The sequence below is a fragment of the Dipodomys ordii genome, unplaced genomic scaffold, assembly GCF_000151885.1.
Source record: "Dipodomys ordii isolate 6190 unplaced genomic scaffold, Dord_2.0 Scaffold175, whole genome shotgun sequence".
In the NCBI taxonomy this organism is placed as follows: Eukaryota; Metazoa; Chordata; class Mammalia; order Rodentia; family Heteromyidae; genus Dipodomys; species Dipodomys ordii.
The window spans coordinates 516,554-539,828 of record NW_012267391.1 but is presented as its reverse complement, the minus strand read 5'-3'; the positions used below and the strand labels follow the sequence as shown (position 1 = coordinate 539,828).

Below are 23,275 nucleotides of genomic sequence, written 5' to 3'. Positions count from 1 at the left end.
TGTGTGAGTTGTCTGTTTGCCATCTCCCCATCCTATTCCAGGTTCCTCCCCTAGGTGTCCTCCGTCGTCCCGACAGAACCCGGTCCGTGGCATAAGACCTATAAATTAAGGATCCTAAGGCACTTTTCAAGCATTATACCTTTTCAAGATAAGAAAATAAAACAAGATTTTCTCTGTATCAGCCATGAATCTTTTTTGAAATGTAAATAGTATTTATCACTCTTTACTACACATAGGACATAAAATTATTAATAAATGGTACATGCTGGGCTGGGAAGGTGGCTCAGTGGTACAGCGCTTGCCTTGCATGCATGAGGCCCTGGGTTCGATTCCCCAGCACCACATAAGCAAAAATTAAAAAAAAAAGCTGGAAGTGGCACTGTGGCTCAAGTGGTAGAGCGCTAGCCTTGAGCTGAAGAGCTGAGGGACAGCACCCAGGCCCAGAGTTCAGGCCCCACGACCGGACCCAAAAAAAATAAAAAATAAAAAAAATGGTACATGCTTTTAAAAATGTTACTTGAAATCATTTATTGTATTTTTTGAGGGTAGTCCTGCTTAAAGCTAGCGTCTAGGGCTGAAGGCGGTTTAGTGCCTGCCTCACATGTATGAAGCCTTGGGTTCAATTCCTCAGTGCCACATACACAGAAAAAGGGAGAAGTTGTGTGGTAGCTCAAATGGTAGAGTGCTAGTCTTGAGCAAAAGAAGCTCAGGGACAGTGCCCAGGCACTCAGCGCAAACCCCAGGACTGGCAAAAAAAAGAAATTAATACTACTACTAATAGTAGTAGTAGTAATAAAAAGCTAGTACTCTACCACTTGAGCCACAGCTCCATTTCCCTTTTTGATGGTTTAATAGGATAAGAGTCTCATGGACTTTGCTGCTGAGGATGGCTTCAAACTCCAATCCTCAGATCTTAGCCACCTAAGTAGGTAGCACTATAGGCTTGAGCCACTGGTACCCAACTATTAAAACCTTTTTTAAGACCTAAGTATTGTTGTTATTAAAGAAAAATTGAGAAGTATCTTGTGAACAGTTCAAACTAAGCTTACAAACTGTATGTACAAAAGCAAAAGAAGTTATTTGTGTCTGTTTATACTGCTTCCTTTTTATAGCCTTTGTAGCTGTACAGGGTGACAGCAAGAGCCAAGCAGGAGAGGTGTAATCCCTGTATAAAATACGAGCCAGCAACACTCTTGTATTTATCAGTTCTCTTTTTAGTCAGTTACTTAAAAAAATTATGATAAGCCATTTAAAAAAAAGAATTAAGCCAAATACCCATGGCACACACCTGTCATCCCAGCTGAAACTAGAAGAATAAAAAGTCAAGATCCTATCTCAGAATAACCAGTGTAAAAAAGGGCTTAAGCCAGGCGCTGGTGGCTCACGCCTGTAATCCTAGCACTCAGGAGGCTGAAATTTGAGCATCTCGGTTCAAAGCCAGCCGGGGCAGGAAAGTCTGTGAGACTCTTATCTCCAATAAACCACTACAAAACCCGAAGGGGTGCTGTGGCTCTAGTGGCGGAGTGGTCGCCTTGAGCTGAAGAGTGCAAGGACAGTGCCCAAGCCCCGAGTTCAAGCCCCACGACCGATTAAAAAAAAAAGGCTAAAGACATGGCTTAGCAGTATACTGCCTGCCTGTGTATCCTAGATTTCAAACACTAATACACAAAAACAAACCATTAAAACAAATAAATACCTAAGTAAATTACCATTTTAAGATATTTGTATAGAACTAATTTAAAAAAGTAGGATTCAAGCAGGGCGCTGGTGGCTCACGCCTGTAATCCTAGCTACTCAGGAGGCTGAGATTTGAGGATCGCGGTTCAAAGCCAGCCCAGGCAGGAGAGACCGTGAGACTCCTATCTCCAATAAACCACCAGAAAACCGGAAGTGGCGCTGTAGCTCAAGTGGTAGAGCGCTTGCCTTGAGCTGAAGAGCTGAGGGACAGCGCCCAGGCCCAGAGTTCAAGCCCCACGGCCGACCAGAAAAAAAAAAAAAAAAAAAAGTAGGATTCAGTGGTTCATGTTTATAATCCTAGCTACTACTGTTTATGCTGGGAGAGGTGGATCAAGTTTTGAAGCCAACTTGGGCAGATCTATGAGGCTTGCATCTCCAATTAATCACACAAAAACTGGAATTGGGTTATGGCACAAGTGGTAGAGTACCAGACATGAGGAAAAAAATAATTGAGAATAAATGGCCCTGAACTCAAGCCCCAGTATTGGCACAAACAACAAGAAGCAATTGGAAAGTGTGTAACATAATTACCACAAACAATTACCACGACTATTCAGAAGGAGAAGCCACATATAGCTGAAATTAGAAAAAGCTATATAAAGGAGGAACTAGTAATAAAATGACCTTGAAAGTATCATTAACAGGGATTGTTAAAAAGAAAACTTCAGCTAGATTCATGTCTGTAATAGTTAATCAGGAGGCTGAAATCAGGAAGATCATGGTTTGAAGCCAGTCCAGACAGAAAAGTCCATGAGATTCCATCTCCATAATAATCAGCAAAACATTGGGCTGAAGGCCCAGTGTTCCTTCACATGCAAACAAGTAAGCAAACACAGGCCTTGAGTTCAAACTCCAGTATAGGAATAAAAAAAGAAAAAGAAATTCAGAAGTAGACAAATTGCAGGTAAAGGAAGCTGAAATCTGACAATCACAATTCAGAACTAGTCCTAAGAAATCCTCTAGATACTTATCTTCAAATAATCAACAAATCAGTGAAGTGTGCCTCAAGTGGTATAGTGCTAGCTATGAGCAAAATTAAAAAAAAAAAAAAAAGAGCTAGAGCTTGAGGCCCAGAGTTCAAGCAACAGAACAGCAAAAACAAAAACAAAAACCACCAATAGAACAAGAATAGAGGGAAGAGACTGGAATACATTGTATACATGGTGGCACAAAAATGTCAAAATTAGGGGCTGGGAAGGTGGCTCAAGTGGTAGAGTGCTTGCCTCACATACATGAGGCCCTGGGTTCGGTTCCTCAGCACCACATAAGCAGAAAAAGCCGGAAGTGGCGCTGTGACTCAAGTGGTAGAACGCTAGCCTTGAGCTGAAGAGCCAAGGGACAGCACCCAGGCCCAGAGTTCAAGCCCCACAACCGAAAAAAAAAAAATGTCAAAATTAAAGCTCTCCTTATATAGCTACTAATATAGGTTAATATAAACAATCAAATAAATAGAAGCACAAGCAGGGCTTTGTCTGACAGATTGCAGGGACTGGTTTATACCTAATTAAAGAGACATCAGTAAACAACCTAACGATTTTGACACTCATTCCCTCTGAGGTAATCAGAAGTGAATGCAAGTTCAGTTCACACTTTGAACTCATACAAACCCTAGACTGCTACAGTTTCCTTTAGAAAAGTACAGAAAATCAAAAATAGCTATTCCAATCCTATGGAAACAATGCCTTCATTCTCTCTTTTTTTTTTAAAATTTTTGGGTCCCGTTGTGGGGCCTAAACTCTGGGCCTGAACGCTGTCCCTCAGCTCTTCAGCTCAAGGCTAGAGCTCTACCACTTGAGCCACGGGCACTATTTCCGGCTTTTTTCTTTTTGCTTATGTGGTGCTGAGGAATCGAACCCAGGGCCTCAGGCATGCAAGGTAAGAGCTCTACCACTGAGCCACCTTCCCAGCCCTGTTCATTCTCTCTTGATTATAATTCATGATTTGGATTTCCTTCATTTTCTAAGGGTGAAAATGGACACTATTTGCTTTCCTACCATGCTAAGACAGTGACATGATTACCGTGTTCATTAGTGTTGATTCAGAGTTTGCAACCAAAACGAAGACATCAGCATCTAGGCAAAATTTATCAATCCAGCTATCCAGCTCTGTAGTGACATCTGTGCCTGGACTAATCAAAGTGAGATAACAATTATATTAAAAACAATTGGGTTATAGATTAAAAAATATTTTCATATCATTTGGAGCCTAAAGTTTATAGAGTTTAAATCAATTATTCATAATAATGCCTAGGAAATTTTTGACAAATCAAGTAAAATGATCAATTCTTCAATCTTTTTAATCTTTATATTCTGAAAGACTGAAAATAAGTACTGAAATAATAAAACTATCTAAGCTACTAGACAATAAAAAGGGGAGGTGCATTTAGCCGTAGGTGCTCATGCCTGTAATCCTAACTACTCAGGAGACTGAGGTCAAGAAAACTGACATTCAAAGCCAGCTTAGGCAGAAAAGTCTTTGAGCCTCCATCCCAAATTACCAGAAAAAAGCAGGGCCTCAGGCATGGCTCAAGTGGTTGAGTAAACAAACTAGCAAACGTGAGGTCTGAGTTCAATCCTCAGTACTGAAAAACAGAGAGAGTGCAAGCAACCATATCCAGTAAAGCACAGAGATTTAAATGTTTATATAATAAAAATAAAAATAATGATGATAATGATAATTAAAACCTCTAGTAGCTATAAAAATACCATCCATACCATAAAAATGGCAAGGATTTGCCAATTATCAATCTTTACAGATGAGGTTGTAGATATAATCTGACTTGAAATAAAGTAAAATTGGCTAATATTGTATTTGTATTTCACAAATTATTTTCTCTCTCACCTGAATTATTCTGTTTGATCACCTGAAACACTCTTCTAGCTGAAAGGAATGCCCATCATCAAAAGCAAATAGTTTCCACAGAACACTGATATTTAATTGAAGAAAGCAAGAACATACATAAATCTTGAAAATCATTACTTCTTTTAGTTAATGAAAAGGTTCAACTGATATGCATAAGCACATATAGTAAGTGATTTTAAAACTCATTAGAGGAACTGGAGGTAAGACTGCTTGCCCAGCATATACAAGCCATTGGTTTATTCCCAAATACCACAAAATAAATTTTTTAAATGTACACTTCATAAAAGACAAATGACACATAGAAAAAAAATCCCAAAAGCATTCTCCTAACTCTTGAATAACAAAAAGCTATAGAAACTTCCTAGCAAAATTACTTTGGGCAACATTATCACTAAGTCATTACTGTTAAGGAGAAATACCTATTTAAAGTTATCTGTCCAAGTCTGAGGATACGGCTTAAGGAGAGTATTATATACCATGTGCCAAAATCCTGAGTTTAATCCCAGAACCACCAACAATCACAGTAGAGTTTCTAAATCCTATCTCAACTACAATTACTACTGTTACAAAATTTTACAAACTATCAAATTTTATTAAAGAAACTAAAGCAAGTGGTTATCTTCGAAAAAAAAACTTCCTGTAAAAAAATCAGACTATGCAACTATTAAAAACCAGATGATCATTCAAACCTCAAGTGAGAACAAAGCAGCAATTAAATGTCTTAAACTTTTTTATGCCATATACTGAAGTAAATATTATATTAATTATGCTTAAGTCTAGAGAAAACAAATCCAAATATAAACTTACCTGTCTACCAAAACCAGGTCATCTCTCAGGAGGGCACATTTTGCTTTTGGCCAAAACACATGTACAAGACAGCCAGCTTTCAAATCTTTGTCCATATGGAGAGCATGGGCCAGCTGATTAACTGTCTGAAAAACGAAGGAGAGAAAACAAAAAATATGCTTCTAATAAAAGTTGATAAAAAGGGAGCGAAGTACTAACAAGGAAGGGGAGAACAGGGTGAATATGGTCGAAATGTTTTTATGGGTTTTCTTTGCCAGTCCTGGGACTTAAACTCTGGACAGGGGAACTGGTCCCTGAGCTTCTTTTTTGCCCCAAAGCTAGAAGTCTACCACATGAGCCACAGTGCTACTTCTGATTTTTTAATTTATGTGGTACTGAGGAATCAAACCCAGGACTTCATGCATGCTAGGTAAGTACTCTACCACTAAACCACACTCCTCACCTTAAAATGTTTTGTTTTCAGTGAAATTTGTTGAAATTGTTTTAGAAAATGGAGAGAGAGAGAGAGACAGACAGAGAGAGCGCACTAGGAGACATTTATGTGTGTGTGTAAATTATACTGATGTTTTAAGTTATGCATATACAGCAAATGATAATATTTTATAACATTTTATAAAATGTACATTATGTTGCTAATTATTAAATATTCTACCTTCACACTCTTCTTTTCATCTGATCCTTCTGTCATAAGATAGGCTTTATCTCCATCAGTTCCTTCAACGCTCAGGAAGCAATTGGTTGTATGGCCAATTCCACTTGGTAGAACTTTATCCCATAACATTGCATTGATAACAGAGCTTTTTCCACTGCTTGTCCTGAAAAATATACAATATCATGAAAAATAAAGCAAATCAATTTAAAAAAATAACTTGTTCTTCCACTAGGTCTTATTGGCCAACATTTACAAAATTCTAATTTCATTAAAATTTCACCAAAAGGATTTTTTGGTTTTTACAACTAAAAAAAAATTACCAGACAACAAATCCTACTTTTCCCATAAAGATATCCTTAACTTTCTTGCCTCTTGTAACAATTTGAAATCACAGGTCAAAATTTTATACTATTCATAGGATAAAAGATGAAGTCCAACATCCCATCTTCTTTAATCTGGGCTAGGTTGTGAATGCTTCAACAAGGTTAAGCATAAAAGGCAATCATGCTTACTAGATCACATGTATTTGGGAGTCTTGCCATTAAATAGAAGTTCACTTCCAATACATCTGATGTGCTGTGATAAAGTCAAGCTAAATAATGATATCTGCCCAGATGCCTCCAGTTGACAGTCCTAATCTCCCAGCACCGCAGATGATATCAGCCCTTAATTGATAGGCCTCATCCTTCTTGGGGCTCCAAATACTATGAGGCAAATATAAGGCATCTCCACTGGGCCTTATTCACAATATTCCTTACTCAAAATTCATGAGCACAATAAAACTGTTGCTTTTATTTTGCTAAGTTGGAAGTAATTTTTTTTATTGTGAAAATACTGTACAGAGGAGTTACAATTACATGGGCAAGATAATGAGTACATTTCTTATCAAACATTGTAGCCTCCTCCTTTGTTTCCCCTTCCCATCCTTCCTCTGCCCCCCAGTAATTTGTTTTATAATTAGAATAATCGGAACAATTACAGTAACACTGAAAACTAATACCTCATACAACCCTACAGAGGCTTGCTTTCCAATCAATTCACCTAAACCCCAGAAGCTGTTCAGAACCTTTTGCTTCATTACAAAAACATGTTATCTTTAGAGTACATGTCTCACCTCTTTCAGTTTAAGTCATACTTTTGTTTATATTATGGTTTTACTTGTTACACACTGTACTTGTCTCAATAGGTTTTTAATGCCACTAAAATACAACTTACAGGGATATCTATGACAATTCTTAAATTTACTCCTTCTGATCACTTCCTAAGGTTTTGCTACAGTGATCCTCAAGAGCAGTGGCTGGCTGGGAAGGGAAAAAGAGACAGTAACGGATAGAATGAGATTGACTGCAATGCATTCTAAATTATAAATATGTATGGGAATATAACAATGAAATTCTCCTCTGTACAACTAATGTAAACTAATGATAATAATTTTAATCAACAGCTAGGCACAGTGGTGCACATCTGTCATCCCAGCAATGAGGCTGGGATCAGAAGGACCACAGTTGTATACCAGCTGAGGCAAAAAAGTTCACAACAGCCTTATAATAGAAAACACTGAGCACAATGACACAGGCTGATCATCCCAGCTACAGTGGGATGTATAAGTGGTAGGAATTCAGTCCAGGCTAACCTGGACAAAACCTGAGACCCTATCTCAAAGATAACCAGAGCAAGCCAGTGGCTTACATCTGTAATACTAGCTACTCGGGAGGCTGAGATCTGAGGATTGTGGTTCAAAGTAGCCTGGGCAGGAAAGTCTGTGAGAGTCTTATCTCCATTAAACTACCAAAATAGCTGGAAGTGGAGCTGTGTCTCAAGAAGTAGAGTACTAGCCTTGAGCAAAAGAAGCTCAGGGACAGCACCCAGGTCCAGAGTTCAAGCCCTAGAACAGCATCATGCACATGCACACATGCGCACGCGCGTGCACACCCACACACACTCAAGAAAACACACACACACACACACATGCACAGACGCACACAGACGCACGTACACACACGAAAAAAGAAAAAAAAAAACAGAGTAGAAAGTGTAGGAAGAAGCCAGGCACCAGTGGCTCATGCCTGTAATCTTAGTTACTCAGGAGGCTGAGGTCAATGGATCAGGGTTCAAAGCCAGCCTGGGCAGACAAATCTGGAAGATTATTATCTCCTATTAACCAGCAAAAAGCCAAAAGTAAAAGTGTGGCTCAAGTGGTAAAGCTCAGGGCCCCATATTCAAGCCCTAGTACTAGCACCAAAACAAACAAAAAAAGCCCCAGTACTTTTAATGGTCAGAAGCCCATTACTGATGATTGTGAACCTCTAATCTTTTCTATTGCTCTCACACTTACCACAGAACACTCCTGTGATCAGATGTCTTTCATGAAATTTAGGATATCTCTCTAGAAATTCTACAGCACACACCAAATATGTGTCCTTTAATTCAATTTATAACATTCAAATCTCTACTACATAATGTCCCATCTACAAGTAAAGGATTTAATCCTCTAAGACCAGTTTCCAAGTCTAAGATAATGATTTGTGCTTCTAAGCCAGCAAATATAAAATTATAGTTCCCACAAATCCACAAATTATTTCCTTGGTTAGACAGGTCACAGAACTCAAAGAAACAAACTCTTTACTTATGTTATTAGAAGTATATTATAAAGGGTATAGATGAGTAGCCAGATGAAGAGATAGACAGGGCACATTTTGGAGAAGGATAGAGATGAAGTATCCATGACCTCTCTCAGCATAAGCACTTCCATGCTCATCCATCGGGTTCAATAGTATCAACCCTTTAATCTTCTAATCACTTGGTTTTTCTGGTGACAGGTCTTAGCCTTAAACTATCTAGTGGCCCCCACCTGTCACTCAAAAATGCCGAGAGTCTTAGAAGATTAGAAGTTCTGTGGCAAAGAACACAAAGACCAAATATTTGTAGCATACGACTCCTTCCTAATTTTGCTTTTACTACCCACATGGCATCTCTATTTTGTAAAAAATTCCTCTTACTCTCCACGATCTTGTCTTTGTTTTTCCTTTTCATTACATATTCTCCCCTTGTATTCTTTGGTTTCAATCACCAAAATAAGTCAATGATTTCTACATTCTTAGAATTCTAGTTCCAATTTAAAATTTAAAATTTTGAATATCTAAGTACCAGAGATGCACATCTAAATTATTCAAAACCAAACTCTACCTTTTTTCCTACATACTTATGTCAAAGAATGGCACTCAAGTAATTCATGACTATTTTCTCACCTTTCTGAAACTAATCACCAGGCTAGACTAACTACTCTTTTGCATTTCTTATCACCCCACTCTCCAAGCTCACAAGCTAGGACCTTAGAATTTTTTTATCTAGATTACTATAACTGAGTCTTACCTTCTACTCTCATCCATTCTATTCTCATTATATCCAGTTATAATCCTCTTGTTTATTTTTCAAAATACTTAAAAATGAAACACTTACCAGGATATTTGAAGTCCTTAAAAAAATCTAGCTTGTTTTACTTCCCTCTTCTTGCCAATGTTCCTTAATGCCTTAAATTCTACTACATTTGGTTCTCCAAATGCATAATTTCTCACTTTCAATTTTATATTTTTTTACAAGCAGTGGAATCCTGGATATTTTCACATCCAATACTAATATGATACTCCTCATATTATTATGAGGCTACATATTTTGATAGACCCATCAGCCTAGCTTAGCAAAACAGTATAATATAGTCTCAATTGTTTGCCCTTGGGGCAAGCTGTGGCTCTGTGCCCTTCACTGCCCATTATCTGAGAGAGTCTTTATTGCACACATAGCTATCCCATGCCCAGGAAAAGAAATAACTTGTTCCAATATCTGACAAAAAAAAGCTTATTTCTCAAAATTAACCTTAGAAGAAATGATGATTACCTGCCAAAAAATGCCACTTTCATGTGTCTCCGAGATAGAACTTCGCCGATGATAGAAAGCTTGTTTTTATAGCCCTGTATTTCTACCAGATCATCCTCAGTGGCTATTCGATCAAGTTCAGGATTCCTATATGTTGCTACAAAATAGAAATGGTATTAGAAAAAGAAGTACAAATGAGTATTAAGTTAATATGTTTTGTGAATATGTGAATATGTTTTGGCTTTGTTCTACATCAATACATTATTTAAAAAATAAAAGTGCTGGGCTGGGAAGGTGGCTCAGTGGTAGAGTGCTTGCCTCACATGCATGAGGCTGTGGGTTCAATTCCTCAGCACCACATAAACAGAAAAAGCCGGAAGTGGCACTGTGGCTTGAGTGGTAGAGTGCTAGCCTTGAGCTTAAAAGCTCAGGGACAGCGCCCAGGCCCAGAGTTCAAGCCCCACAACCAACAAAAAATAAAAATAAAAAATTAAATAAAAATGCTAAATGTTCACATTATTTGAATATTTAGTAAAAGGTACATGCCACCTACTGCAATTAGTTGTAAGAATCATGTCCAAAAGAATTTAAAAAATAAAGTACTAGGAATGTGGCTTAGTGGCAGAGTGCTTGCCTAGCATACATGAAAGCCCTGGGTTTACTTCCTCAGTGCCACATAAACAGAAAACATTGGAAGTGGCACTGTGACTCAAGTTGTACAGCAAAAGAAGCTCAGGGACAGTACCCAGGCCCTGAGCTCAAGCTCCAAGACTGGCAAAAAAAAAAAAGTCTCAAGAATAATAACCAGGCTTAGTGGCTAATGCCTGTAAGCCTATCTAATTAGGAGACAGAGATCTGGAAGATCAGGGTTTAAGGTAAGCTTGATCAAAAAACTATCATCCCATATCAAGCAACAAATAGGGTATAGTGGCAAGCTGCTGTGATCCTAGCTACATGGAGGCATAGGTAGGATGATCACTGTCAGAGATTAACCCCAGATAAAAACAATTAAACTCTATGACAAAGATATAAAGCATCAAGGCCAGGTGTGATGGCTCACACCTGTAATCCTGGCTACTCTGGAGGCTGAGATCTCAGGATTGCCATTCAAAGCCAGCCCAGTCAGCAAAGTCCATGAGACTCTATCTCCAATAAACCACCAGAAAACAGGAAGTAATGCTGTGGCTCAAGTGGTAGAGAACTCACCTTGAGCTGAAGAGCTCAGGGGCAGTGCCCAAGCCCAGAGTTCAAGCCCCACGACTGACTGACAAAAATAAATAAATAAAGCACCAGAAAGAATGGGGTCTAGCTCCAGTAGTAGAGGGCCTGCTCAGCAGGTATGAGGCCCAGAGTTCAAACTATAGTTTTCATGAAAAGAAAAAAACAAAAAACACTTAAGAATTTCAAAAATAGTTAAAAAATGTAAAGACCTAAGTGATAATGTATTTATTTGTCTAAATCTTTTTTTTTTTTTTTTTTTGTCAGTCATGGGGCTTGAACTCTGGGCTTGGGCGCTGTCCCTGCACTCTTCAGCTCAAGGCCAGCGCTCCACAGCTTGAGCCACAGTGCCACTTCTGGTTTTCTAGTGGTTTATTGAAGATAAGAGTCTCACGGAGTTTCCTGCCTGGGCTGGCTTTGAACCACGATCCTCAGATCTCAGCCTCCAGAGTAGCTAGGATTACAGGTGTGAGCCACTGGTGGCCAGCTTTGTCTAAGTCTTAAGAGTACAAATTACCCACCTGAAACAAAATCCACTTTTTTTTGGCTAGTCTTGGGGTTTGAACTCAGGGCCTGGTCACTGTCCCTAAGCTTCTTTTGCTCCAGGCTAGCTCTACCACTTGAGCCATAGTGTCACTTGTGGTTTTTTTCTGTATATGTGGTACTGAGGAAATGAACCAGGGCTTCATGCATGCTAGGCAAAAACTCTACCACTAAGTTACATTCCAGCCCCTAAAATACACTTCTCAGAAGAGAAATACGAATCTAGTACCCTATTATTTTTCAACACAATTTTGAGCTAAGAAGGGGTGTCACATAGTAAAGAGTGAACAGCAACCCCTCAGAAATTAAGATGCGGTTCATCTAGGCAAGATCTTGCTACCTTATCACATCTTATTCCGCTTCTTACAGGTATGCAACAAAATAGTTCAATCAAGAAGACAAGACAGAGAGAAAAGTGAATTGCAGACTGTATACCTTTCTTCCCAGGATTAGAAGTAAATGTCCATCCTAGCTCTAATCTTTTCCGACACAGAAGGAGAAAGTTCAAAAAGCTATACAGCCCTTTAGTTTTGTTTTATTTCAGGAATAGATTAACATTTATATTCTTATCACTTCTTTTCAAAAGTAATAGACTAATTCAGCTACAGAAATAATCATAATTATAGACTGACAGGCCTACTTAAAACTATTCCAATTCTTACTTAATACTTCCTGTTAACTTTTCATTTGCATCAGTATGTACAATTTAGTAAATGACAGAAACAAGATTTAAAAATTATCATGGAGCCAGGCACCAGTGGCTCAAGCCTGTAATCCTAGCTACTCAAGAAGCTTCAGATCTAAGAATCATGGTTCAAAGCCAGCCCAGGCAGGAAAGTCCATGATACTCTTATCTTCAATAAACCACTTAGAAAACCGTAAGTGGTGCTTTGGCTCAAGTGGTAGAGCTCTCACCTTGAGCTGAAGAGGGACAGTGCCCAGGCCCAGAGTTCAAGCCCCAGAGCCAACCAAAAAGAAAAAAAAATCACTGATTTTTATCATTTTATTCTTGCTATTCTATTTTCCTGAATATGTTTTGGCTGTTCTATGTTCCTGATTTATTTACTGTCTTTCTGCACCATTTTTCTGAGGTTCTAGAACAAATGAAATAGTATTCAGATTCTAAAATTACAATTTCACTAGCTTCTAGTATAACATTCAAATATATATTTGTATATCTTTATATGAATATATAATATATATTACTTATATGTTATTATATATCACTACATATATAATTATTATAGTATTATACATGTTATATGCTCATATAGGTGATTATATGTTATATAGTATATATAAGATATATATACATATATATTATATATCTATAAAAAAATCTCAAGTTATTTCCAAATTAATATATCTTGGTAAGACATTACTTAAAACACCTTATCCTTTCCTTACTGTAATCCTGCATCATCTGAGAGAAAAAGGTAAGTATGAGGTCATACCATAGTTGCTAAATTGGGGAAGATATGAGTAAGTGGGAGGGCTGAGAGTGTGTGGCTCGGTGGTAGAGTGCTTACCTAGAATGCATGAAGCCTTAGGCTCAATTACTCAGTACCACATACCCAGAAAAAGCCACAAGTGGCACTGTGGCTTAAGTGGTAGAGTGCTAGCCTTGAGCAAAAAGAAGCTCAGGGACAGTATCCAGGACCTGAGTTCAAGCCCCAGCACTGGCAAAAAAAAAAAAAAAAAAAGAGTAAATGGGGATAGACTAAATGTTTTAATCTGGGAACTTCCTAGCTATGTCATCTTGAACAAACTATTCAACTTTGCTATACCTTGGTTTTCTGATCTTTAAAAGGAGTATGATTATAAACTACCTAGTAAGGGTTAAAAGAAGTTATTAATATAGTAAAGTGCTTAGAGGAGTACCTTACACATAAATACTTAATTGCAGAAATGGGGTTCCTTCATTATGTGTATCCTTTATCATATGTAGCAAAATGTGAGCTTAATACCTAAAGTTAAAATAATAAAGCATTTTATTCTATTTTCAACAGACATGAGATTTAAGAGGATCTAACCTTCAACAAAATATGATCCTTCAGTAACAAACTCCAGTAACTGGCCAAAGATTGCAGTAATTGCCTTCTTTGCCAGCACAAAATGCTTCAATGGTGAAGTCGTTTCTGCCATTCTGATACTAGGGGAAGAAAAAAAAGTTAGAAAAACAGTAATTAGCCTCCTCTGTGGCTCAGACAGGAGGGTCACTTGAGCCTTAAGAGTTTGAGGTAAGCCTGAGCACACTGTGAGACTGTCTCAAACACACACACACACACACACACACACACACACACACACACACACACCTCTGCACTAATTAAACATGCTCATTTTCTACTTCTTATCTCCCCAACGGAGGAAATTAAACAAATAGGACATTTTTAGGTAACTGTTTTGGTGAAAGTGTTTTAATCAGAAGTTAAAGACTGATTTTGGATACCATGTCACTAAAGTTGAAATCTATTGGACAAAATCTTTGGTTGCAATATTTACTTTTACTTTTCTTAGGTGAGGATGAAATTAAATGTGGCTAAACTGTAAGTAAATGACTCTTAATAACTTCTGGGAGGGCTGGGAAGGTGGCTCAGTGGTAGAGTACTTGCCTTGCATGCGTGAAGCCCTGGGTTCGATTCCTCAGCACCATATAAGCAAAAAGAAAAAAACTGGAAGTGGCAGCTGTGGCTTAAATGGTAGAGCTCTAGACTTGAGCTGAAAAGCTGAGGGACAGCGCCCAGGCCCAGAGTTCAGGCCCCACGACAGGACTTCCCCCCTCCCCCGCCAAAAAAAAAAAAAAAAAACTTCTGGGAAGCAAAAATCAGAGTAACTTAATAAATAATGCTTCTCAATCTGGTGCTATAGATGCGTGGAAGTAGACAGGCAGAGAGAAAAAATAAAATTCCTGGATAACAGTGCAGTACTGAAGCTCAGAAAGAAGTAGCATTCAACGAAGGAGACAAGTATGAAAAATTTAGCTGTGCGCTGGTGGCCCCACCCACATCTATAATCCTAGCCACTCAGCAAGCTACTACACTTAGTACCTAGGCCAGGCAGGAAAGTCCGTGAGATTCTTATCTCCAATTAACCAGCAAAAAAGCAAAAAACCGGATGTGGAAGAGCGCGGGGCCTGAGCAAAACAGCTGATAAGTGCCCAGGCAGAGTTCAAACCCCAGTAGTAACACACACACACCACACACACACCCCGAAAACTTTGAAGGAATATATTTTTTCTTTTTATTTTCATGTTCTCCCCGGGGGCTTCTTTTACCGACACCAAGGAAAACTCCATCCGCGTCTACACATAAAGCAGGCGTGCCTGGATCATAGCCCCGTGGCCATCAAGAAGGATCCTTCTGTCTTGCTGTGTGGGAAAAGCAAGGTGGGGACAGAAACCCGGTTCCGCTGGTGTAAACACCTACCTCTGGGAGAGGCCAGACCAGATCCCGCCACCTGCCAGCGCGCGCTGGCCGCGACCCGGAACCCTCAGCCCAGCTCCGGGCTTCGGCCTTGCGGGCCCGGCTGACCACCGGGTTCGCTGCTCCTTCAGAAGGACCGCGGCGGCGGCGGCGGCGCCTCGTCACAGAGCACACAACTCTCCACCCACTGTCCCTGTCCGTTCGAAGGTCACCCACAGCGTCGCAAACTAACCAGTTGTCGAAGCAGCTCGCACTCACATGGTCCCAGCAGTGACCGGTCACCCAGCAACCGCAGCCCAACCAAAGAACGCAGACCGCCCCATCCTCTGAGAAGTCAGACCTGGAAAGGGAAAAGAGAGGCGGCGGCAGGAGCGGCCGGAGGGCAGCTACTTCCGGTTCATGGGCCAACCCTATTCTGTTGGATTTCTTAGTCGGAAATACGTCATACCCAGGCTCCATTTTTCTTATGGGCAGAAGGCAACGTTGTTGTGGGCAGAGGCGGTGGGTAGAATGGTGGTTTGTCCAGTCCTCCCAACAACTTTGCCCTTCAAAGTTTCCTAGATGTACCGAGTCTAGAAATGGCTGTCTTAGAGAGAACTAAAAGAATGTAGAGACAAGGTGGGTTTTGAGATGCTGACTAGAGAGGATTTTTTTTTGCCAGACCAATATAAAAAAGGAAACATGTCAACCTGGCACCTGTGGCATACGTCTGTAAAACTAGCGTCTCAGGAAGCTGAAATTTGAGAATCACGGTTTGAAAATAGCCCAAGCTGATATATCTGTGAGGCTAACCAATAACTATCCATTTAACCATTAAAGAGCCAGAAGTAGTGCTCGCTTCGGCAGCATATATACTAAAATTGGAACGATACAGAGAAGATTAGCATGGCCCCTGCGCAAGGATGACACGCAAATTCGTTAAGCGTTCCATATTTTTTAAATAGAAAAGCATAGAAAATTACTGAAGGCACGATAGAAAAAAACATTTGTACGTTTTTAGACTCAAAGTTTGATAAAAAGAACCTTTTCACATAGTGATAGTTGCGTATAGATTGGCCAGGTTTCTTCCATGTGTTTTATACCAAAATGGAATTGATAAACCATTTTCTACAAAAAAAAAAAAGAGCCAGAAGTAGAAATATGACTCAAGTTGTAGAGCGCCAGCCTTGAGAGAATAGAAAAGCAAAGCAAGAGTTTGAGACCCTGAGCAGAAGAGCAAAGCAAGAGTTCAAGTTCCAGTACCAGTACAACAGAGAGAGAGAGAGAGAGAGAGAGAGAGAGAGAACATTTCAAACTTCAGTACTTCTCTATTCTTGAATGGTGTCCTGCATGGGGGGGGGGGGGGAGGAGAGGGAGAGATTTGAGGTGAAATAGGAGAGTGTATGTGTAAGTTTGAGGTGATTTGAATTTGATATGTCCTTGGCCAGTGCTTGTTAAATTTGTTAGGAATTCTTGTGAAACTGCAGATTGTGATTACCATGATATTTCTTGTGCTCATATACCATATCTTAGTCAGTTTTAGATTAATCATATGTTTATGTGTATGTGATGTACATAATGTATTATTTTAAGCCTATCAGCCACATATGAGAAAAAAATGTGACATTTATCCTTTTGAGCCTGGATTACTTTGCTTTACATAATGGTTTCCAGATCCATGTTTCCCTATAAATGACATAATTTTATTCTTCTTTATGTCTGAGTAATATTCCATTGTAAGTTTATACTCCTTCTATAGAGACCTTTTAGGTCATTCAGGACCCAGGATCCACAGTCCCAGCTCCTGCTATATTCATCAACACAGAACAAGGGCAAAAACTCCTGACTTAGGCCTATGCCTAAGTATCCAAAGACTAACTTCAAGTTCTCATTCTTAAAAGAAATAGGCATCTCTGTGTTGGGCATTGGTGCCTAGCTACTCAGGAGGCTGAAGTCTGATGATCAAGGTTCAAAGCCAGCCCAAGTAAGAGAGTTTGTGAGACCCTTATCTCCAATTAACCACCAAAAACCTGCAAGTGGAGTTGTGGCTCAAAAGTATAGATCTAGTCTTGAGCAAAAAAGCTCAGCAACAGCACCCAGGCTCTGAGTTCAAGCCCCAAGTCACTCTTCCTCTCCTCGCTCCCTCTCTCCCTCCCTCCCTCCCTCCCTCCCTCCTTCCTCCCCCCCCTCTCTCTCTCACAAACACACACACAGGAAAAGCCCTTTAGGGAGGAATGATAGCTAGCCATGTGTGATGGGGAAATGCAAAGAGAACTAAAACAGAGGGTGGGCTTATAAGGTCTCTGAGAGAAAACATTGTAATTAAACTTTCCAGCCAGTTTTTGTGGCTCCCCAAGGTCAAATGTCACTAGATGTGCATGTGTGTGTGTGTGTGTGTGTGTGTGTGTGTGTGTGTGTATGTGTTTCTGTGTGTGTCTATGTGTCTACTGGTTCTGGGACTCAAACTCAGGGCCTAGATGCTGCTCGTGAGCTTTTTTATAATTTTTGCCAGTCCTGTGGCTTGCATCTGGGCCTGGGCACTGTCCCTGAGTTCCTTTTGCTCAAGGCAAGCTATACCACTTGAGCCACAGTGCCATTTCCAGATTTTTCTGTGATGTGGAATCAAACCTAGGGCTTCATGCATGCTAGGCAAGCATTTTACCACTAAGCCACATCCCCAGTCTCATGAGCTTTGTTTGTTCAAGGCTAGCACTCTAGCACTTAAACCTCCACTTATGGGTAGTTAATTGGAGATAAGAATCTTACAGATATTTCTTCACTGGCTGGCTTCAAACCTGAAATCACTGATTTCAGTCCCATGAGTAGCTAAGATTACATAGGTGTGAGCCACCAGCACCTGGTTTAAAAAACAACAACAAAACTATACCCACCTAAGAATTAATGATAGGTTTCATTCCAGCTTTAGGTGAATCAACAAATTGTTCTGAAACAATAGATCTTTAACTTACCTGTAGTTCTAGTAAACTATAGTTTAAAATTACTTTCAGAAATACAAGCTGAGGCACTTGTGGTTCATGACTGTAATTACTAAATAGGCTGAGAAGTGAGAATCATTAGTCCAAGCCCCGGCAAACAAATCTGAGAGATTCGTATCTTTAATTAACAGTTAAGAATCTGGAAACAAATGTGGTTCAAGTGGTAGAGTGAAAGAGCTAAAAAGACAAGGCCAGGACCTGAGTTCAAACTACAGTACTCTGTATTGGCAGGAAAAAAAGAAGAAAGGAAGGAGGGAAGGAGGGAGGGAAGGGAAGGGAAGGGAAGGGAAGGGAAGGAAGGAAGGAAGGAAGGAAGGAAGGAAGGAAGGAAGGAAGGAAGGAAAGAAGGAAGGAAGGAAGGAAAGGGAGGGAGAGAAAGCTCAGTAAATCTTCTCTGAAGGAAAACTACCAAACTCATTCTGTGAGTTAAGTATTATCTTTTGTGTGTATATGCTCCTACTGTGGCTTGAACTCAAAGCCTAAGTCCTGTCTCTTAGCTTTTGTGCTCAAGGTTGGTACTCTACCACTTGAACTACAGCTTTATTTCTGGTTTTTAGTGGTTAGTAGGAGATAAAACTCTCATAGAAATTCCTGTCCAGGTTGGCTTCAAACAGATTTTTAGATATCAGCCTAGCTATGGTTACAGGTATGAGACATTGGTTCCTGGCTCACAATATCTTAATATCCAAATCAGATAAGGACATGTTTAAAAAAAAGAAAGAAACTTGTGGATCAGTTTTCCTGATACAAATAGCTGCAAAACTCAAAACACACATTAATGTGTTCATCAGCACATTAAAAAAGATAATATAGCCAGGTGCTGGTGGCTCACCCCTGTAATCCTAGCTACTCAAGAGTCTGAGATCTGATGATGGTTCAAAGCCACCCTGGGCAGAAAAGTCTATGAGATTTTTATCTCTAACAAACAACTCAGAAAAAGCTGGAAGTGGTGCTGTGGCTCAAATGGTAGAGTGCTAGCCTTGGGCACCCAGAGGCTCAGGGACAGCACCCATGCCCTGAGTTCAAGCCCCAGGACTTACAAGAAAAACAAAAAACAAAAAGATAATACACTGTGATCAAGCTAATTTTATTCCAGAGATATACAAAGTAATATAATACATAAACAGAATAAAGGACAAAAATTAAACAATCATCTCTATTTATATAGAAAAAGAGTTGACAAAATTTAACAGCCATTCATGATAGACAAAAATTAAAAACTATGAAGAAACTAGGAATAGAAGAAATATACCTCAACATAGTAGAGACAGAATATGATGAACATATAACCAATATCATTCTAAGTGGAGGTATACTGAAGTCATTTCTACAAAGTTAGCAGTGAGACAAGGGAGTCCACATTTCCTGCTCTCAGTAATATAGTGCTTGAATTCTTAGTCAGAGCCTAAGGCAAGAGAAAGACAGAAACATACAAATAGGAAATGAAGAAGTCAAATATATCCCTATTTTCAGATGACATGATCCTATATGGATCCAAAATTAAAATAAAAAGTAGTTTTTCTGCAAAAAATGAACAGACAGAAATAAATCATAAAAATAATCCCATCATAATACCCTTAAAAATCAAATACCTAGGAATAAACCTAAGGAAGTGAGAGAGATCTACAATGAAAAACAGATATCACTGAAGAAAGAAACTGAAGAAGTCCTAGAAGATGGAAAGATCTGTGATCATGGATTGGAAGAATTAGTATTGTGAAAAAGCTATTATTAAAATAGCTATTATTGTATTATTTAATACGATTCTTGTCAAAAGTCCAGTGTAATTCTTCACAGAAAAACAATCCTAAAATTTCATTGGATGTACACCAGTCCTTGAATATCCAATGGGATTTTGAACAAAATGTTTTGAACAATGTTAGATTTATCACAAAATTTTAAACAGAAAGCAGAGCCCCAGTTACTCATGCATGAAATCCTAGTTACTCAGGAGACTGAGTTCAAGGATTATGGTTCAGAGTTAGCTCAGGAAGGAAGATCCATGAGACTCTTATCTCCAATTAATCACCAAAAAAAAAAAAGATGGAAGTGGATCTGTGGCTCAGGTGGTTAAATGCTAACCTTGAAGAGAAAAAGCTCAAGTATAGTGCCCAGGCCCTGAGTTCAAGCCCCAGGACCAGCACACATACACACACACACACACACACACACACACACACATGCATGCGAGCACACGCACACATGCACACACACACAATGATGTTAGGTAGGAATTTTTTTTTCTATGCTACACCTAAATTTAAACTGTGATCCCAATCTCAAATTTCACTTGTTTATGTATCTACTACCCAATATTCCTTATGCATTTCCAATGTATTACTACTTAACATTTTCCTGTAAGCCAGGAGCCAGCGGGTCTCATGTATAATCCTAACTACTCAGAAGTCTGAGGTCTAAGGATCCTGGGTTGAAGCTAGCTCAGATAGACAAGTCTGTGAGGCTTTTTATCTACAATTAACTAGTAAAGAGCTAGAAGTAAAGCTGTGGCTCATGCAACAAATATCAGTCTTAAGTGAAAAGTGAAAAGCAAAGGAAGAGGGGCCAGATCCTCAGCTCAAACTCTAGTGCTGGCACACACACACACACACACACACACACACACACACACACACACACACACACACAATGTCTTTAAATCAATCTTTTTTTCTGTGTCTCTCTGTCTCTCTCAATCTTTGCACTGGGGATTGAATTCAGAGTGCTGTACTTGCTACCACTTGAGCCTTGCCTCCAGCCACTTTTTGTGTTGTTTTTTTTGTGTGTGTGTGTGCCTGTCCTAGGGCATCAACTCAGAACTTGAGCTCTGTCCCTGAGCTTCTTTCACTCAAGGCTAGTGCTCCACCATGAGAGCCACAGAGCCACTTCCAGCTTTTTCTTGAGTAGCTTATTGGAGATAAGAGTCTTAGAGACTTTCCTATCTGGGCTGGCTTTGTACCATGATCCTCAGATCTCAACTTCCTAAGTAGTTAGGATTATAGGCATGAGCCACCAGTGACTGGCTTTTTATTATTATTATTATTTTTATTATTACTATTATTATGCCAGTCCTGGAGCTTGAACTCAAGGCCTGGGCACTGTCCCTGAGCTGCTTTTGCTCAAGGTTAGCACTCTACCACTTGAGCCACAGCTTTTTTTGTTTATGTGGTACTGAGGAATTGAACCCAGGACTTCATGCATGCTAGGTAAACAATCTACCACTAAGACATATTCCAAGCCCATGTGTTAATTTTTTTGAGATAGGGTCTTAGACCAAAGAAGACTACAATACTCCTATTTGTGCTTTCCTTGTTGCTGAGGATGATAGGTATACAACCACTTGATCCAGCCATTGTGCTTCCTCCATAGCTAAGATAACAGGTGTGCTGACACTTTGCCTAGCCAGCAGTTTGGGATGGATTTTCATGAGTTTTTATGCCAGGCTGGCCTTCAACTACATCTTCCGATTCTCTGTCTTCCAAGTAGCTAGAGTAGCTTGAGCCACTGTATCTGTCTTATTTTCTTTAAATGTAATTTTGTCCTAAAATATTCATGAGTCAAAGATTTGGTGTAATAAATGTTCTAACATCTTAGTTACAGCCATGAAAATTAAAACTATGGATCATGTACAGTTATTTCAATATATTGTATATTTTATGAGCCTGGACTAGATTTGAGGCCCTCCTAGACCTAATATTCTATCATTTTAGAATAATTTCTTCTGATTAAACATTTCAGTTGCTTATTACCCAATACTGAAATTTAACTATATATATACATCTATCTATCTATCTATCTATCTGTCTACAGAGAGAGAGAGAGGAGCAGCAACAAAGGAATTTAACTATATTATCTATGCCATGTTGTCATGCTTTTTAGTAGCCAAAATACATATATTGAGTTGTACAATTTAATATAGAGAATTGCTACTCATTATATATAAAATGTTTACAGGGTATACAAGAAAGTGCTGTTAAACATGTTAGGAGGGGCTAGGAATGTGGCTTAGTGGTAGAGTGCTTGCCTAGAATGCATCAAAAAGAAAAAGCCAGAAGTGGCACTGTGGCTCAAGTGGTAGAGTGCTGGCCTTGAGCAAAAGAAGCTCAGGAACAGTACCCAGGCCCTGAATTCAAGCCCAAAGACTGGCAAAAGCAAAAACAAAAACAAAGCCCCACCAAAAATAAACAAAAAAACCCTAAAAACCAAATATGGCAGGAAAGGAATTTGGATACTAGAAAAAAAGGAATCAAAGGAAACAAATCTACTATGCCTTCGTTTAGGCTGCTATCTACAACAAAGACTAGGAGCCAGGAAGTTAAAGTTTGAGGTGCCAGCATAATTGAGTTCTGGTTAAAGCTTTCTTGCAGGTTGAAGATCTTGACTTCTTGTATTCACATAAGGAAAAAAAAGTGTGAGATCTATCTTTTATAAAGTACTGATACTATTCATGAAGGTGCTATCTTCATAACCAAATTACCTCTTAAGGACCATCTTCATCTCTTAGTATTATCACATGGGGCATTATTTCAACAAAAGAATTTTAGGGAGGGGCTGGGAAGGTGGCTCAGTGGTAGAGTGCTTGCCTTGCATGCATAAGGCCCTGGGTTCAATTCCTCAGCACCACATAAGCAGAAAAAGCCAGAAATAGAGCTGTGGCTCAAGTGGTACAGCGCTTGCCTTGAGCTAAGAGACAGCTACCAGGCCCAGAGTTCAAGCCCCATGACCTACAAAAAAAATAATATTTTAGGGAGAAGTCTGCTGCAACTATACTGTCAGTGGAAAAGACTGCATTAAAAAAAAAACTTTCTGAAAACCCAAATAGGATGAGGAGGAGTTGCAAAGATGATAAAAATCATCCATAGAACATAGTTGTTCAACACTAATGAATAATGCCCATAATCCTAGCTATTCAGGAGATTAAGACCTGAAAGTCAGCCCAGGCAGGGAAGTCCATTGAGATTCTTGTCTCCAATTCACCACCATAAAAGCTGAAAGTGAGCCAGGTGCCAGTGTCTCAAGACTAAAATCCTAGCTACTCAGGAGGCTGAAATATGAGGATTGCAGTTCAAAGCCAGCCTGGGCTCCAATTAACCACCAGAAAACCAGAAGTAGTGCTGTGGCTCAGAGTGGTAGAGTGGTAGCTGAGAGAGTGAGGGAGGGAGGGAGGGAGGGAGGGAGGAGGAGGG

At 39.4% G+C, this 23,275-nt stretch overlaps 1 protein-coding gene across 4 annotated transcripts in view; it reads right to left on the bottom strand.

The window, feature by feature from the left end:
• The window catches only part of Mfn1 (mitofusin 1), a 62,850-nt gene extending 47,369 nt beyond the window's left edge, over positions 1-15,481 (bottom strand). Inside the window, exons 1-6 of one of the 4 annotated variants that reach the window (XM_013033690.1) lie at positions 15,350-15,481; positions 13,726-13,844; positions 9,953-10,088; positions 6,059-6,221; positions 5,407-5,531; positions 3,757-3,865 (exon numbers count right to left, since the gene is read on the bottom strand). In XM_013033690.1, coding sequence (XP_012889144.1) covers positions 3,757-3,865; positions 5,407-5,531; positions 6,059-6,221; positions 9,953-10,088; positions 13,726-13,837 — 645 coding nt within the window. In that variant the 5' untranslated portion in view covers positions 13,838-13,844; positions 15,350-15,481. The other 3 variants (XM_013033693.1, XM_013033691.1, XM_013033694.1) reach the window with 3 other exon arrangements.
• Between the last annotated feature and the right edge of the window lie 7,794 nt (positions 15,482-23,275).